At 43.2% G+C, this 18,593-nt stretch overlaps 1 protein-coding gene across 7 annotated transcripts; it reads right to left on the reverse strand.

Moving 5' to 3' along the window:
- Positions 1 to 1,193: 1,193 nt before the first annotated feature.
- LOC118780395 (protein polybromo-1-like) lies at positions 1,194 to 18,578 on the reverse strand. Of its 7 annotated transcripts, none has more exons than XM_036532846.1 (30): positions 18,546 to 18,578; positions 17,328 to 17,479; positions 16,905 to 17,002; positions 16,558 to 16,705; positions 15,751 to 15,900; positions 15,093 to 15,209; positions 14,821 to 14,889; positions 14,593 to 14,691; positions 14,358 to 14,443; positions 13,904 to 13,992; positions 13,452 to 13,668; positions 13,081 to 13,222; positions 12,639 to 12,730; positions 11,913 to 12,192; positions 11,419 to 11,524; positions 10,348 to 10,987; positions 9,626 to 9,837; positions 8,664 to 8,849; positions 8,214 to 8,371; positions 7,785 to 8,048; positions 7,434 to 7,579; positions 6,758 to 6,915; positions 5,707 to 5,890; positions 5,314 to 5,524; positions 4,784 to 4,985; positions 3,899 to 4,060; positions 3,199 to 3,357; positions 2,403 to 2,470; positions 1,919 to 2,132; positions 1,306 to 1,469 (listed from the first exon to the last, which is right to left on the reverse strand). In XM_036532846.1, the coding sequence occupies exons 2-30, from the start codon at positions 17,466 to 17,468 to the stop codon at positions 1,306 to 1,308; spliced, it is 4,962 nt and encodes a 1,653-aa protein (XP_036388739.1). In that variant the 5' UTR covers positions 17,469 to 17,479; positions 18,546 to 18,578. The 7 variants fall into 7 exon arrangements, with proteins under 7 accessions (XP_036388742.1, XP_036388741.1, XP_036388744.1 ...); XM_036532845.1 differs by having other exon boundaries at positions 18,419 to 18,565; XM_036532847.1 differs by lacking the exon at positions 18,546 to 18,578 and adding an exon at positions 18,258 to 18,315.
- Between the last annotated feature and the right edge of the window lie 15 nt (positions 18,579 to 18,593).

Genomic DNA, 18,593 nt, shown 5'->3' on the forward strand with positions numbered 1-18,593 from the left:
CTATGCATTTCATATATACATACATTTCAGTCTGAGCTCTAAATCTGCTTGTTTAGTAAGCTTCTAGAAAAAAAAATCAATGTATGCACAGCTTCCAGTCCAAGACCAGCAGGTTCAGGAACAGCTTTTTCCCCACAGCTGTCTCCTTATTGAATTCTGTCCCCCGCTGACTCCCCTACACCACTACGCACATCTCATTGCCCCTCACATCCTTATCCCCCTGGCCGGGACCAATTGTAATACATTCCCCACCTGCACTACTAGAAGGTTATCTGCACTTACAGTAATACTATAACTTGACACAGTTGCTTACCGTAGCTTATACTGCGCTATTCTTTGACCCATTCAGAGCTACTACACATACCATCAGTCTATTATTTGTAATTTTTAATCCAGAACCACTTTATATATTATACAACTGTAAATATCATAGTATATATTATATACTGTATATATCAACTGTATAGATCTATGTGTAAATTTGACCATAACTACTGACCTCAATGTACATATCACATTGTATATACCCATCTGTACAAAAAATGTCCATAGCAGTGATCTTGTACTGTACATACATATAACTGTAGATAATATATCCTCTGCACTTGCTGCTTACAGCATCTAACCAGAAGTGCAAACATTTCGTTGCCTTGTACTTGTTACATGTGTAATGACAATAAAGTTGAATCGAATCTAATCTAATCCTTGTAATTGTCAGAGGTGTGAATTCTGCCACCAACAGCAGTTGCTTGAAAGGTCTCTGCACCAGCTAGCAAAATATTACACTCAGTATGTTGGAAACACAATTATACATCCGTACATATGACCCACAACATTTTTGGTCAGCGTATACTGAAAGTGAACCCCAGGGAAAACACTTGAATAAATGCAGTAATCACGCATCCAATAACTGGCCTGTATAGGACAGATTTATAAATGCTTATGGCCAAACATTTAAACTAGTTTGCATTTTCTCATATAATAACCCATGATGCCCTTCAAAGACAATGAACTAGGAACATGACATTATAAAAAGCAGTCAAGAAACAGAATTTTCTCATCAAATTTAATATGAAAGTGTTCACACCGGCCTTAGACCAATGTCCATTTCCACAAAAATCCTTTACAACCATAAAAAAGAAAATAACAAAACATCAAATCTAAGCTTATTTTTCTACATTGTAAAACCCTGGCAAAACTAATTTACAACAAAATATTACTGCTTTTTGTGATCTTTTTTCCCTTACATTTCAAATCCATAACACGAGTATCACTAGAGCCTGAGGGAAGGTGTGGTCAAGTGTGTTACAGGTTGTATGCTTGACGGATATTTAATGTGTCCCTCAGCATCAGGTCTCGCAGTCGCCACAGTGCGTCCGCCATCGTGGTGTGAGCCCCCTTGCTCTTCAGCCAATGGGATGGCAGACGGCCCTCCTGTTCTTTGGTCAAGTGTACATCTCTCCTACGGGCTAAGGAAACATGCAATATGCGCAATTATGAAATTTGTTTAGCTAAAATCACCCTATTCCATTTCAAAGACAATTGCACATGCATAAAAGATCAGTTGTGATACTAGAGTAGTGTCAGTAGTATGACTGTTTATCATGTTATGGGCTACCAATGTAATCCTTCACAAAACCTCTTGAATATCCCATTTAGTTCACTGAAATGAAAGACTCCACTGAAAACTGATTGCAAAGTTGCACTGGGAATTGTTGCTAGTTAATATAGTTTTAGCCTGAAATACAATAGTAAGCTACATTTCAGTATAACTATTAGTTTAACAATACTACATAAAGACAGCAAAGTCTCACACACAAACCTGCATTGCTTTACAAAAACCTCAACTTTTCTGGGTCAGTCTGAGCTCTGTGAATAGAAGGTGTAAGTTAAGGGGTTCTGGTGTGGAGATACACACCTGCGAGGGTCTGGTCCCACTTGCTGATGGTGGATGTCTCCGCCTGGAGGCCCTCGATGTACTTTAGGTAGGCTTCAGAGTGTAACAGGCGCTGGGTCTTTGGAGGCGGGGCCACAAACATGGGGGTGGAGGGCTGCTGGAGTGCAGGCTGGGCTGTCTGGCCTTGCCCTGGGTAGGGGGGTGGTGCCTGCTGGCCTTGACCAAGCATGCCCATCTGAAGTAGACCCAAAGCAAACCCAGCATCAGTAACGATTTGAGTAATCACCCTGTTATCGTATGGATAAACTCCTACCAATTCCATAATCTAATCAAATGTTCCTGATGTGCCTGTGTAAATCAGAATATTGACATGACACCCTTACTCTCTGTTTAGATTATGCATATTAATGAATTCAAATGTCTATGTGGAACAGGATCTTTACGAGGAAGAGACCAGATTAATTATCTCATTCAAAAGGTACTGCAAATGACAGGGTAAGGTTACCTGCTGCCCATAGTGATTTCCAGCTGCGGGACTTCCTGCCATGTTGTTCACACCAGGCCCCATCACACCTAGAACAACCGTAACCACAGTTAGACACAGTCGCAAATGTATCACCACAATAGTATAGCCAAGCGGTCAGATTTGCTGCTAATTGGATAACTGGTGTTTTTCTGAGGACTACCTAGTCTATCTGTTCTTCAAACTATTTCATGTCAGCCATAGCAAAACTGTAAAAAGGAAAAATATTAATTTAATATAAAATATTCCACTTTAGTGGTTAATTTAAATGTAATTTAGGTATACTTCAACTTAAACAAATTATATACATATATACATGAAAATATACTTACCTGAACACCTATCAAATATAATGTGCAATATGTGTTAGCAGCCTCTTGTCAATGGGTTCAGTTATGTGGAATTAATAGGTGTAACCTCTAGTCATGAGCGACCTAAGCTGATAATTGCGAAGGGGTTAGTATTCTTTCTAGGATATTAACTACGTTCACGCAGATTAGCCTATGTATTAGTTCATGCATTTGTTCAAACAAACGGCTCCTGGAACCATTAAAAAAACTGAATGGGAATCATGGGGATTTGAATTTGGACTCCAAGCAAGGCGAAAGCCCCAGACGCAGAGGTGGCCCAGCTGCGTTGCCTGGCAACCGGGAACAACCTAATTGGTCGGTGACGTGTCTAAGCCTGTGGTACAGGTAGCCCCTCCAGCGGGTGAGTGGCAGACAGGAAGCGACTGCATGGGCGTGGCTAGGAGGGTGATGGGGAGAGGTGTCCTTACCCGGGTATGGCATGCCAGGGAACCCGGGCATACCTGGCTGAAGATGGTGGGGGAATGCAGGCGCCCCCATGTGATGTGGTGGCATGCTGCCCATACCGACCATGCCTTCAACAGGGCCCTGCATGGGCATTATAGGTGGCCCATAGGCACCCATCATGCCTTTTGGTGAGGGGGACAACACAACAGATCCATGCATCAGTACCATGCAACTGGCTATTTCAAGTCATGCACTACCCACGAAGGAAGAAATTCTACATAAAATAAAACTAAAGTTAGTAAGGAACGTCGACAGAGGTGTTATCTTCAAAAACAAGTAGACCAAAAATATAGGAAAACAAAACAAAAAACAAACAGTTAAAACATATATGGGGGGGTTATAAAAAGTTATTTTATGTTCATGCAGTTGATGATTTGATAACACAGGCACTGATTTTTATGCTTTTGGGAAAATAAAGAAAACATTCAAAATAAACTCAATGATTAATAATGTTAAGTTGGCAGGGTTTTTCTTTGAAATGTCAGGTTCAGATGTGATTAAAAGAGGAGGTATGGGGTATAACTGCTGAGGTTCCAGAATCACATGAATTGGGAAGGGATGGAGGGAAAGGTGTAAAAGAATGTTTTTTTTTTTTAAGCAGTTCAGCTTCATATTCCTGCTCCAAAGTCACCAAAGGGTTCTACTGTATCCGTGAGGGGTTACCTGACACAGGCGTCATGTTCTGGTTAAGCATCCCCATAGGGGTTGGGGAGGGCACCACCCCCATGAGCGCCCCTACTGGGGTACCTGCTCTTGGGGAAGCACACTGCTGTTGCTGGGCTGCCCTCTCGCGCTCCTGCTGTTCCACCACTTTGGCTGCCCGCTCTGCAACACACACACACACACACACACACACACACACACACACACACACACACACGACACACACGACACACACGACACACACGACACACACGACACACACTGTGACAGTTGTTCCCACAGCCGGAGATCTTCTGCTGTAGGAGATGCATGCTCACAGTCACAGCTACCATTCTACTGGCAGCGATACGACAGTTTAAGTCCTCCCCCCTCTGACATGGGGACATCACCATATGATCCACTCATGTTCAATTAAGAATGAAACCCCTCATGTGCAATATATATAAAGTATATATATATAATAATAATATAAAGTGCAATTTATTGTCTTATTGTTTTATGTTTCTTATGTTTTCCCAACATGCTTGACTGTTGGCAAGGCAATGTCCTTCTTCAATGGATAAGCACAACATAAATAGCTGTAACTTTGTCTTAATCACAGAATCATGATCACCTGAAACAGTCCAAACTGCATATTGAAAAGTGGGCAGAGATTATTCCCCAACATTTACTTCCAGGCATTCATTCAAGTAGCAATTGGAACTTTGGAGTCCATAGGCTAGTAAGAAGCCACATTTCCTTTGAACTGATGTCTTAATCATAACTCACCGTAATTCAGCATTATGTGGTCTACCCATTCCTGTACACTAACCCCCAATAAGCTTTTCTCCAGGTGACACACAGGATGTTCTGGGAGCCAGATGGCATTATGAACATTGCTTTTACCTTCATACTCTGCCTTCTTGGTGGCCTCGAGGTTCCTCCACTCTGTCCCAACCAGGCGGCTCAGCTCCCCGAAGGAGAAGTCCGGGTGCTGGGCCTTGATGACGGCGCGCATCTCACTGCTGAACAGGATGTACCCGCTCATGTTGATCTTCCGTTTCGCACCTTCCTTCTTGGAAAGGCCCTTAATCGTCTTTGGAGTCAACTGGAACCAACACAGGTGTATTGAGAGTATTAGCTATAATCATACTCAATAGTTAAGATTTGATCGGTTACCACATTCACTTTACCATCATTTTAAGTGTATAAAATGCATTTGTTCGGATTTGGTGCCATTGCCTATGGTTCAGATTTGAATGCAGGGTATACCCTGTAAATTAGTTTTATAGATATATATGGAGTCCATACGTCAGACTTGGACATGTATAGTATCTGTACTGTATTATCTGTACTGTATCTGTATATCTGTCAAACAGAGATGAATGGTAGTGTGGGTCAGATTTAGACTGGACTGGGAATGTATGGGTCGCAACCTGTGGTGGGGTGTACGGCATGATGTCCATGTCGCTGGACAGCGGCGTCTGCATCTGAGGAACCATGGGGGTTTCAGAAGATTCTCCATCCTCTTCCCCTTGGTCGTCTAAGTCGTCATCTGCACCATCCATGTCTGCAAACTTTGCCTCTAGCTCCTGGATCTTCCTGTCCAGCAAGGGAGACGGCTCCTTCTGGGGCACGATCAGCTTTCTGCACGGACAGATGAGAGCATCTTCTTTAAAGCACATAAACCCAGAATTTTAAGCTTGAGCGGCTACACATAGCTTTTCAGTCAAGTTCCGCTTAATATGGCGTTTGGCTGGACAGGTGTAACTATTCCCCTGACTCATCCGGAAGCTCGATGCCACACACAGCCTATGAGAGCAGCTCACCTGAAGTAGTAGATCTCATCGTCCAGCACCTTGCCAGACAGTGAGAAGCGCTTCAAGCCCTTGAACTTTTTCATCACTTTCTCGCTGTCGATGTAGCGGCTCTCGCACAGCAACACGTCATCCTCAGGGACCTCCGTCGGTCGGCACGACAGGTAGTCCTTGAAAGAGGACACCACGCATTTTCCTACAAAAATGACAAAGAAATAAAGCAGAAGAGAGCAGTGGGTTAGATTAAACATCAGAAGAGAGTGAACAGTTCACAGCATAAGCACGCGCTCCTTTAACGTGGGTAAAATGGAAGGATGGGGTATGGTGTGTGTGTCAGACACTGTGGTTCATAAAAGTGAAACACTGAGAAAACCTATAATGCACACGGTATGGTCACTGTGAGGCCAGCCAGTAACAGATATATAACTGAAATGACTGAGTCGCTTAAAGCAGCTGAGTCATAAGAACAGCCCTCAGTTTTTCTTAACTTATTTTCTTGCTCTTACTTCAGTCCTCCAACGCCAAGAGATCGATGCAGCCCTTTTTTCAAGCCGCTTGTGAAACAATTATCTGATTACAGCTCCTGAATCATCTAATCTGATGAATCAATTAGCACTGATTAAGCAGAAACGACAGCAATGTTTAGATCCAACACTGTCAGATATTGAATTTGCTCCAACCATTTAAACCACGGACAACGCAAACATGGGTGAAATGTTGTGCAGGGTTTGCTGGTAACAAGCCTTGGGAGATGTCATTATACACTTTTAACATACAAGGTTGCATTGTTGGACAGAAATGCAGTTACATTATTAAAATTGACTTGGAAATCTTGTAAGCATTTCCTGGAGCATTTCACCTGCAACTGAGGAGTCATTCGCGGCGGTAAGGTATGCCGTATCAGCAAGGATGACAAATTTAGAGTGATAGATTTTCCTTGCAGAACAAATATTTGCACTTACAAAAACATCAGTCAAATCAAGAATGACACGGCTGAGAAAAACTGAGGGCTGTAGTCATGAGGTGCGCCTGGAGGGCTAAAAGATGTGTGAGGGGCGTGTACCTATGATGCAGGTCATAGGGCAGGACTCCTCCAGGTTGCTGAGGAACACTTCCTTCTTGTAGAACATCTTGGTGGGCTCGTGCTCCGTTTCCTCAGGGTGGATGAAGATGGGCCCAAAGAAGTAGGCAGCACCATCTCGCACCCACATCCTCTCGATCCTGCAACCACCAGACACACCTTGTCACCATGTGACCACCTTCACACAGCAGCTGACAGATGCTATAGCCCCAGGCATTATAGGCGTTCATTATAACGGCTTTTTCAAAAAATCTGTTACACATCATCTGCGAAGTACCCACTCAACCTCTTGTTACAAATGAAGGTTGAATACAAAATAAAAGGATAATACTTCATAAAAATACCATTTTTGTGATATTGTGAGGGACAGGAGTACATTCTCATGCTGTGGTAAATATGAGATAGTTGACTGGTCCCGATTCTAATGACCATGAATATGTGTAAAATATCATGGGTAAAGGATCAAGAGTCAATTGCAGTACCCTGCAGCAAAGTACTTCATCTCACTTGCTCCAGTACAGTCTATGTAAATGGGAAACTTAACTGAAACTGTAAGCCCAATTTGTGGCCCAGAAAAACAGAAGTGTTACATCAGGCAGAAATGAATAAATGAGGGAAATCTCTTGACTAGTCAGAAGCGGTGAGGGTTTCAGCCCACCTGCCGATTCTTGGCCGCACCAGGCCGTGTGAGCGTATGTACACGCAGTCTCCCACTTTCAGCCACATTTCGTTGTAGCGGAGCTGCTCGAAGTACTGGCAACCCAGCTCGCCATTGCTCACATCCACTGGCACGTCCTCCCTTTCCTGCAGAGACAGAATAACTTACTGCGTCACTTCACATCAGCCATGACACCTTCAGCTCACACGTGTGATTTATTCCTGGATATCGGTCAAAGCGTTTTTGTTAAATACCTCATGGCAGATTATGTCACATTTGAAAAAAGAACAAATGTCATTAGTGTAGTAAATCCGCATCTTGGTGCTGACGTCCATAATTGCGTTAACTCACCTTGTCAATTATGACACTGGTGTCTGCAGCTTTGTCGTACTCCAGCTCCGGAGACTTCTCCTGGTCGTGCTTGGTGGCATTGGCAAACATGGATGCCACCCTCACCACTGGCAACGGCACGTCACGAGGCACGAACCTCACCGAGCTGACCGGCATCGTCCACATCTTGATCTTCTTGAAGGATTTGGTCTTTGCGGAGTAGCGCGATTCACAGACAAACACGTCCTCCGGCCTGAAGCCCTCGGGCTGGAGCTTGAAATATTCCTGAAAGGTCACAGACCAAAGTCACAGGTGACGTGGCTGAATTAAGATGCACTGAAAAGTATGTGGTCCAGTGAATGTGATTGAACGACAGCTCCCAAACCTTCCAAATGGCTGAAAACACATACTGCCAATTAGCCAGTACTACTGTGGAGAGACGGGCTGTACCTTCACAAACATGACCACACATTTTCCCAGTATCTTGCTGACAGGAACTTTGCTGTAGTAGTCGCTCTTGAATACTTCTTTCTCCAGAAACTTGCGTGTGGCAAGGTGGAAGGTCTCATTGGGCCTGTAGAACCAGCAGCCATACAGCCATTTCTCACCTGTGTGGGGAAGGGAGCACAATTAAGCTGAGTTTAATTACTCTCATTTTCCTGTTTAAGAAAGGAGACCTCACTCAAACTAGCTGTTAGATTTATACCTAACACAGAAGTGGCAGAAGTGGCACTGGCATTTACATCACTTACTCCATCTATGCATCACCAAGCTCAGTTGACTTAAGTGAAAGTAGTCGACAGGAATCGACCATACTTTCACTTTCCGGCATTTTAAATTCCCCCTGCTGGTGGGGTGAGCTTGTTGATACTGAAGTGTCAGAAGAGGAACTGGCATTACCAGCATCGTCCTGCCAGAGACGCTCAATGCAGACGATGTGCGGCTGCAGGTTTGGCTCCGCCGGCTCCACATACACGCAGTCTCCCACGTGGTACATGCTGTTCTCGAAGCTACAGTCCTGGCTGTAAGTGCGCTGGAGCCCCGACGACCACGCCCCCCCTGCCGGGTCCTCGCTCTTCTCTGCCTCTGGGATTAGAAACAGTGCAATCGAGTGGTCAGTCTAACGTAGTCCAGCACATTTCCAGTGCACACCAAATGTTTACAACTATCAAAATGTATTTAGGCATGAGGCAGTACACTCAGCTCACAATATGACACATTTCACAAAGTGGAGTACACGACACAAAAACATCATGAAATTATCATGAAATTCTGCTGAGAAATAATGCTGACAGGCAATAGTATGCTACTAATACGCACTTCAATGACTACAAAAATATAACCAGCATTCAAAAAGAGTAATGGTCAGAACAATTAAAGCAAATAAAAATTTCACTGACATATTTTTTTCCCCCTCAGAAATGTATATTACATTCTAGCCAGCTTTATATCACACAGTACTTTGTGGCATATTCTCAGGGCCACAAAATATTTCCTGTTCTGGTGAAATTCGCCATTATGATATTTTGTTTTACGCTTACTTATCACTTTTACCTTTCCTACCTACAGCACTGCTGTGCCTGACCATTTTTGCATTCACTTTACACTGACTATAAGTTGCACATTATTTTGAGGTCTTGTGAAAATGAATGATGTCATGTTTGCAAACATACATGAGGCCCGCCTCAGCTCTCCTGCTTTGTCTACGTCTAAGGCCCTACATTTGTGCTCACTTATGTCAATGTAAGTTATTGTTTATTTTATTCTTAATCATAAATATTGTCACGTGTTCATCTATTTATTCCTATGACGCATGCCAAGCGGAGCCGTGGGGCCGGACCGAAGCTGAAGGAGGGCAGCACCTTTCTTCTCCTCCTCCCTCTTCAGCTTGTCCTCCTCTATCTCCTTAGGCAGCTTCTCCTTCTTCTCCTTCTCCACGTCGTTGTGCAGGTGCTTGGTGGTGTAGCTGAGCGCCGGGGAGAGCAGGATCTCGCCGTTTTTGCACAGCTCGTCTCGGATCTTGATGAAGAACTGCTGCAGCTCCACTGCATCCTCGAAGATCTCAGAATCCGTCCTGTTAGAGGGACATTGAGCAGCACGGTTACTTGGAGTTTCGCACAACAAACTTTTTTTAAAGAATCAATTTCTCCATGGGGCACTTTCTACTTTAATTTAAATAAGACATTCAAGCAAGAATACTGTGTAGGTTATAAAAAGTAAGAGTTCAGCAGTTGCAGAAATGCTAAACTTCCTGATTTATCAACAGAGTTGCAGACTGATTCTGCACTTTACTATCAAACTGCACCTGTGTTAACTCTGAATTACATCACAATCTACAGGGCACTGCAATTTGTTGCATTTTTAATGAAAATAAAAACATAACCAGGTTCCCTTTCTAAAATCTTTCCAAATGTCCTTTCCAAATCTAACTTTTTTATACTTCTCCAAAGCCAGCAATGAGTAAAGAAGTAAAGATCATTAATAGAAAAAATGAGCTCAGTCAATGTTTACACTTGAGTCACCCCTTGATGTATTAGAGGAATTTAAAAGCTATGGACTGTCTGTGTTAGTTCCACCTCCCCACCTGTGCAGCCGCCGGGCTTTCTCCAGCACCTCGAACATGTGCTCCTGGAAGACGTCCAGCCTCCTGTAGCGCCCGTTGTCCACGTTGGCCCGGATGATCTCGAAGTTGAGGGGTGGCCTCGCGGGGCTGGCGGGGTCCCGGGCGGGGATCTCCGCCAGCGAGTCGCTGTAGCAGCGGCCCTCGTCGTCCTGGTGGCTGAGCACCGACACGAAGAGGTTGTGCACGAGCTCCTGGATGAGCAGCGGCACGTTGGGGACGTGCGTGTCCTCGCCGCCCTCCAGGTCCCGCCGCGTCTCCAGCAGGACCTTGTGGAGCACCAGGGCGTCCTTATAGATGAGTGACTCGGGCTCGTTGTAGGTGCAGGCGTTGTTGAACATCAGCACAAAGTCCTCCACCAGGGAGTCCACGTCCTGGTACTTGTTGGCCGTCATGTGGCTCTTGATCTTCTCCATGTCCATGGGCTTCTTGATGGTGATGTAGTAGTCGGGCAGCTCGGCGCGGGACGGCAGCCGCAGGAAGATGGCGCTCAGGCGCCGGCCGCGGCTGTCCGTGTAGTTCTTCACCGCCTCGTACAGCTCGTTCAGCTTCTGCTGCAGGGGGGTCAGGTACTTCGACTTCTTAGGAGAAATGCCACTCTTCCCTGGGGAAACAAAGTTTAGCATTAGCGTTGGTTCAGTTAAAGTGAATATTCCTTTGAACGGGAAGCAAACAAAACCTAAAATCTCAGACATGCATTGTGTCACAACATGTTTTACTGCAATTTTTTTCCTATCAAACAACTCAGTTTCAGATGAAAAAAAAATTACAGGGTTTACACTTTATGGAAGTTGAAACCTTGGAGTTAATATCTAATGTATAGTTTATGTAGGGAATATTTGTATAAATTCTCTATTGCAGAAGTTACAATGGAAGTCTACCTAAATATCTGAAAAACACATTGAATAGTCCAAAGAGACAAGAGATTCTCTCCAGTCAATTCTCAGCAACAGCCACTCCTCTCCTGGCTAAGCTGAAATGTGGTTATCATTGTCAATTTCAGTACCACGCTGACCACTTCATATATTGACATACTTAATTTGAGCTTTGGTGAAGCCATATCATCCTCATCTGGTAGAGGCCCCAGCTCCTTCCTCTTGTCCTTCATGATCTTCTCCAGGATGTTGGCATCATTGTAGACCTGAACATACACACACGCATTTCAACATTTAATACATTTATCCCTGACATGACACTCTCCGTGACTGCAGCAGAATCTACAGTATAAACTGCTTGTTGCTCTGACCTTTTTTGATTTCATATTATTAAAATCAGTTTACAACTCAAAAAATACATTAAAGCATATTTTGGGGTCTAGATAAACACAACAGCCCACTGCTGATGTAATGAAGTTAGGTCTACTGAGGAATTCAAACATACAATTAACCTGCTGAACAAGCTGCTAGCAAAAGGGAACAGCAATCTTGTCTCTCTCGCTCCTATGAATAACCAGGGAAATGGCTACCACCAAGCACATGCTGTGGACTTCTGGCACCCCTGAATGATAAGCTCTCTGACTGGACGCCCACCTGAGAGCCCTCTTCGTTGTAGTGGCGTGCATTGCGGAACATCAGCTTCATGTCTTCCAGCATTGCCTCCTCGCTCAGGTACTTGTCGGCGCGAATGTTGTGCTCAATGGTCCTCAGGTCCATGGGCTCCAGGATGATCTTGTAGTAGTCAGGGTAGTCCTTTTTGGATGGCTTGACCATAAAGAGGTCACAGAGGCGGCGGCTGGTGGACACATCCCGCGCCTCCGTCACCGCGGTATACAGGATCTTCATCCGGTTTTTCTTTGTGTTCTTTTTGTGGCTGCCACGCGTCATTGAGATTCAAAGAAAACAGTCAGTGTTATGTTACCACTACTGTGACACGCTTAGAGCTTTCTGGACTTCTACTGAATTTAGACTTGATACAATATAATGCAGAAGGAAAACTGTAATAAATAAATAAAGCTCATATATAAATCAATACATTAAAAAAAGATACTGAGCATCTTTGGTAAATAAACCTCTGCTAGGGGACAGTATGAGTGATGGTAAAGCTTTCTGACGAGTAAGCAGACTAATGCGTTCTGCTGTGGATTTTAGTATTACCCCTGCCCAGATGCACCTTTGGCAGGATCTTGATGGCTGAACCATTATAATGGGAATGTGTACACCCTGGATGAAGGGGTGATGGAGAAAACATCTGAAGGGATGCAGATTACAAATGGAATTTGTATGCTGCAGATGAATGGGTGACAGATGGAGATGTACCTCTTCCTCTTAGCGCTGCCGGCATCAGAGGTGGTGGAGGAGAGCATGCTGTCACCGTCCTCCTCCTCTCTTAACAACTCTCTCTTCTTCAGCTGCAACACAAACAAATACAAACATGAGTTGCCCTGATTTTCTATCTAAGAAACTGCCAGGCTACTGTAAGAAGATGTGCTGTAAGAAGGACGTTGCTGATGACAGAGATGAGCCACACATTCAAACATAAGAAACTTAAATAGTAACGCATATACTTTTTTGTTACTATGAAAACTATTAGTAAGTACGGCTAATTCTATAGGAAAACAAGAATAAGCTAATTAAATAGCTAGCAAGGAGACTAATTTAAACTATGTGCATATATTAAAGGTTTAAAATAACACATAAGCATTGGCACGCATCAGGAGCTAAAGATTGTCTTAGAGCACAGCAGCTGTAAGTCGCTGACCTGTAGAATCTGGTGCAGTTTCAGGGCACGCTTGTAGATGCCAGAGTTGGGGACATTGTAGCGCTTAGCGTTCTCAAACATGAGGGTGAGATCAGCTTCCATCTGCTCCATGTTCTCATACTCGTTGTTCTTCATCTTCTCCCTGAGGATTGAAGTAAAATGAGTAGCCCACTTCTAACTTACAAAAACTCTGCTCCAAGAATACCGTTAATAAAAGGGAATCCAATCAAGCATTTACATATCTGCGAATGATCATAAATGATCTTAAATCAAAAGGCTAAAATCAAGCGAGGCTAACGAGGCCACACCATCAGCTACTGGGTGACAGTAAATGAATGACAAGGGAATGAGGAGAATAAAAGTGGTCGTACCGAATCTGCTGCAGGGAGATGGGATGCTTTATCTGCTGGTAGTAGTCGGGATACTCCCTGCGGGAGGGGAGGTGCAGGAAGGGCTCGGCGATGAGCTGGCCCTGGCCGTTTCGGCCGCCCCGCACAGCCTCGTACAGCTGGAAGATGGGGTTGCTCATGTCCATGCAGGACTGCATGCATTCTGCCTCTGACTCGCCCTCGTCGTAGCGCACGGAACCTGCGCGACAAACACGGACACACGTGCGCGCACACACACACGAACAGGCACAGGCAAATACACACGTGAGTGCAAATACACACGCAGACAGGCACACACAAGCAAGAGGTCAGTGAGATGTACAATCTAAGATCATGAAACATAAACTCAATTGATGCTCATAGGGTCAACACTTCATTCAATGTCCCTAAAAATGGGAGAATGACCAAAGTTTAACATGCAGAGCGACACTTACCGAGCAGGGCATCCTCCTCGCTTTCAGAACCGTACTGCAGGGCTGTGGTTATGGCAGACAGGCGATCACCCTGAGCTGACCTCCGGTTCCTGACCAACACACACACACACACACACACACACACGGATGACAGGTGATGAGCCATCACCTAACAATCAGGTTTCTCAATTCACCACCTTCATTCTGTGTTCATTCCTTTCTCATTAAATTAATGCCAAGCAATATCCCCCACAAAATTATAAAAGTGGCCAGCTAAAATAAATACAATAAAGAAATGCTGACACAGATGTGTACTGTTTCAGGGCATAATATCGCATCATGAATGAGTGGGCCCACCCCTGTCAGCTGTTCACTGACCTACTTTAACAGAGGAATTCCACAGATTTTCCTTATTAAATGTTGCCTCAAAATCAAGGCAAATTCTGGGAAGAAACACTGACAAAAATTACAGTACCTTATACGGAGGCTGGATTTAGTGGGTTCTGCATGCTCAATTTCAGTCTTCCTCTGGATAAAGATCTTCTTGATGGTGTTAGCATCCTTTACAGCAGAAATGAATAGAAGGGTTTTTCAATTAAAATAGGTTGCATGGCTTTGCAATGTCTGCCTTGCAACATATAAACAAACAGTCAAATTTAAGACAAAAATGTATGTACTATACGAGAAAATTAATATATTGATTCAAATACCTTAAACACCTGTGACCCTGGTTCATTGTAGGTTTTGGCATTTTTTGTTAAAAGGTCTATGTCCTTGGCCATGGCACTGACGCTTTTGTAGTATCCCATCTGGAAAATGATATTCATCCAAAGTTATTATTCACATAATGGAATCGCCCATTGCAAAAGTGAATAAAAAGCAATGACTTTTCACGTTCTCAAATACATAAGTATGTAGCATTACATCCAGCTGCATACCTGTATCCTCTGAGCGATTGTCCTCAAGTCTATGGGTTCCTTTATTATGGCGTAGTAGTCCGGATAGTGCTGATGGGAAAAGAAACCATTAAATTGTCATGTCATACTTATTAGGCAAGGTCATGAGCGTATTTAAGAAATACATGAAACAAAACATTTTTTCTAAAGTGATGACCAAAGCTTCCAGGGTAAATTCAAGGTAATATAAATTCATTATGTCCAACTTGCTAGTGTGCACTGTATACATGCATACAGCTGAAAACAGTTCTTACCACTTTTGAGGGAAGCTTCTGAAAGAGCTCACTGATCAGGCGCCCCGAGGGCTCGGTAAAGGTCACAATGGCCTCCAGGAGCTGCTCCAGGACCTCCTTCAAACAACTGGGTGGAGTCTGCCAATCAGATGTGCCCAATAATAAGCCTCATCCCACAAACATTTCAACATAACAAGAAATCAGCTAGATGCAAAGTTGAATGTCCAGAAAGCTACAGCCTAGAATAAGATGAAGCCAAAGGTAGTTGATGTGGTTCAGAAAGATTGCTGAAACCACAGCAATAGAACATGAAGTATAGCTGACATCTGCCTGAGGACTGACCTGTCTTTGTCTGCAGCCCAAGGCTATTCTTTTCTTGGTCAGAAAAATAAAATTGCATTTCATATTACTTCTATCTACCTCTGATTATCCACAGCACAGGGATGGCAAAGTGCTCCTTTCCCTATTATCTGTATATTTTCTCAGGTTTGGCACCAACAACACTGGACACAGAGTTTAAGCAGCTTTCCAGTTCTGGCCACAGTTGACTTGTAAGTGAACTGGCACCAGTAACACTAGAGGGCAGACCAGATGCAGCTGGAATGACAAAAAGCCACCAGGTTGCAAGTAAAGGAATGATGGTGTTCAGTACAGTTTTGATGCCCAGCAAAGGTCCTACCTCCTCCTCAGTGGAGGTTCCAGGGTTATCCAGTGTATCATCCCCATCTTCATCCTCTTCCTCATAGTCCCCACGCTGCACGAACTCATTCTTTGTGCGCTGATACAGGTCCCATAGCCTGCAGGCAGCTTTGTATTCTGGGCTATCAACCTATTGATAGGAGACACGTCTAAAATAATTATACTATAATTTCAAGGGGGTTGCACATGAACACGAGAAAAATCAACAATGGAGTAAAAACCTTTATTTGGTACAGAAGAGGTTTAAATGGACAAGGGATGTACAGTAAACAGCAGCACACTAATCAAGATAACAGTTATCACAAATATTTCACCTACAGCTACAAAAATGTTCCCTGTCAGAATCTTTATGTAGTGATATATGATTTCATTTTTTGTAAATGTGTATTTAACAATGCGGAAGTAGTTGCTTTTGCCTATGATGTCATTTCTAAAAATACTATTAAAGGAATAAATCACATATGAATGGTTGACACATACATTATTCCAGGGCTGAAGTAAACCACTCAAATAATCTACACTCCCTATCCTTATGCATAGTATAAAGCTACAGGTCTTTAGCATAAATTATGACTCAGAAACAAATGCCTATGTTTTTTTAAGACGACAAATGTATCATTTATGTTATTCATTAGTTATTTTATTCAAATTTGGAATGTACCCCTACAAGGCCACAACTCCAACAGAAAATGTATCTTTTACTTGATTTCTGAATGCTGTTCTTTTCTTGACTGGGGTTCTCAAGGTCTACTGGTTACTAACATCCCAAGCGTCTTAGCTGCATTACCTTGTAGTAAGTCTTGGCATTGTTGAACAGCAGCTGGAAATCAGCGCTGAGCTGCTCCACATCCTGGTACTCCTCCATCTTTAGCTTCTGCTGGATCTTCATCAAGTCTATGGGCTGGGCAACCACTTCATAATAATCTGGTTGGTTCCTTCAGAAACAACAGGTTAAAAAAAGGACAGTGGTTTTTAATATTAACTAAATCTTTGGTTATTCATTTTGTCATTCATCTGGTTAAAGTTAACTAGAGTATTTGTGTTTGGTGGACATCACTATCAGTCAGTTATAGTTTTGTTCAAGTTAGAAGTACTTGAACAAAAATGGTGTGATTGTACAAATGAGTGCTGTACCTTCTCTTTGGTGCTCTGATAAACAGCTCACAGATTTGCCTCCCATGGTCATCCTTATAATCCCTGATAGTGTTGTACAGCTCATGGCACACTGCTATCTGGGCACACAAGAACATAATCTCAAACAACCCATACTTTTGATAGTATGAATCCAGGAAGTACTGTACTAACTTTGTTACAATTATGTAAAAGGAGTAGCTGAGGAGAAAGTGCCTAGAGAAAAAGGACACAAATGGGGGGGGCAGTGCTTTTGGGTAGGTAACATAAAAGCTAAGAGACATGTTTTAATAAGGTGCAGCATATATAGTCTGGTGTGCTCCCTTCCATAAAATGATTAGTCTATGCTAATGCCAAGTCAAACCATCTACATGTTAAAACACCAAGGATTACAGTTCTCACTGCCCTTCTTGGAATTCCACTTACTGGATCTACAGTGGGGATACTGGAGGCTCTTCTCCTTTTTCGGCTGCTTCCAGGGGTGGAGGAGGACGTTAGTCCATCCTCAAAGTCCCCTCCACTTACGCTGCTGGAGGGGGAGGTGGCCCTTCGCCTTTTGGAACCCATCGAAGCAATTCCTTCCAACACATAATTGACATATAAACATAATGAATGACTAGGTTAACGCTACTGCAAAGGTGTGACAGACATGTTTGACTGTGTCACAATATAAGAGATCGCCTTTTGTCGTTTATTTATTTTTTGTCAGAAGGTAAAACTGTACCTAGCTACCATAAGTTACACCCACTTTTCTCCAAATGTGTTCCAATGAATGAAGATGCAAGCAAGCTAACGTTAGTTAGCCAGCTGCTGCATGGCCCACATTATAAATCCCCTTTTTCATGTTTACTTAGCCATCTACTCGAAAAGTAATAACCAGGTAAATTAACAGGGAATAACCCGGCTAGTCCCATTTCAGATAACAACAAGTTAGTTAGCTAACGTTAAGGGGTGTGAAACAAAACAGCTAGTTACTATTGTAGCTATCCTACAATAGCTAAAACATTTGCTAGCTAGACAGCGAGCCTAATTCACATTACCCAGCTAACTACGAAACGTTGTGACAACTGGACCGGTTTAATTACATTTTTTCACAAACAGTGTTAAATTTCTATCAAACTGAATACTTTTTGGCATTTCAAAATATCCGAATGTTGGCTAACCTAAACAGCATCACAGAAATAGCCGGTTAGCTTGCTAACAAGCGTCCATGCTAACAGTACCTAACATCACCCCAAATGCAACATACATAAAATAATGTGATTAACTTGGCCAACAAGTATGACTACACCAATGCTGACGTGACGTGAGCTATAATTCGCTAACAAACGTTAGCTAGGAAAAGTTAAATGGTACCTATCAGTTACAGCTAGTTAGCCAGCTACCGGCTAAAAAGAGCGCAACTACACCAGCCGTTAACTGACAAAAACAAAGACAAATGGGAAGGCAGATGGAGATAACCGCATCCAGATCCAGCCCAGTTGTATCAGCTAAAAGGAAATCTCCATGAATCTTACCTGTAGCTAATACAAGGTGATTGTCGCTATCTAGGGAGAAGTGGCTGTGAAGAGAGGCTAAAATATTTCATGTAAAACTACAGCTTTTCTGACTAGCCAATTAGCAAAATCCTAGTTGTTAGCTTACCTTTTCCTAGCTGTTAGCTTGCTAGCTGACTCCTCCTCCTCTTTCCCG

This window comes from Megalops cyprinoides, chromosome 7, assembly GCF_013368585.1.
Source record: "Megalops cyprinoides isolate fMegCyp1 chromosome 7, fMegCyp1.pri, whole genome shotgun sequence".
Taxonomy (NCBI): domain Eukaryota; kingdom Metazoa; phylum Chordata; class Actinopteri; order Elopiformes; family Megalopidae; genus Megalops; species Megalops cyprinoides.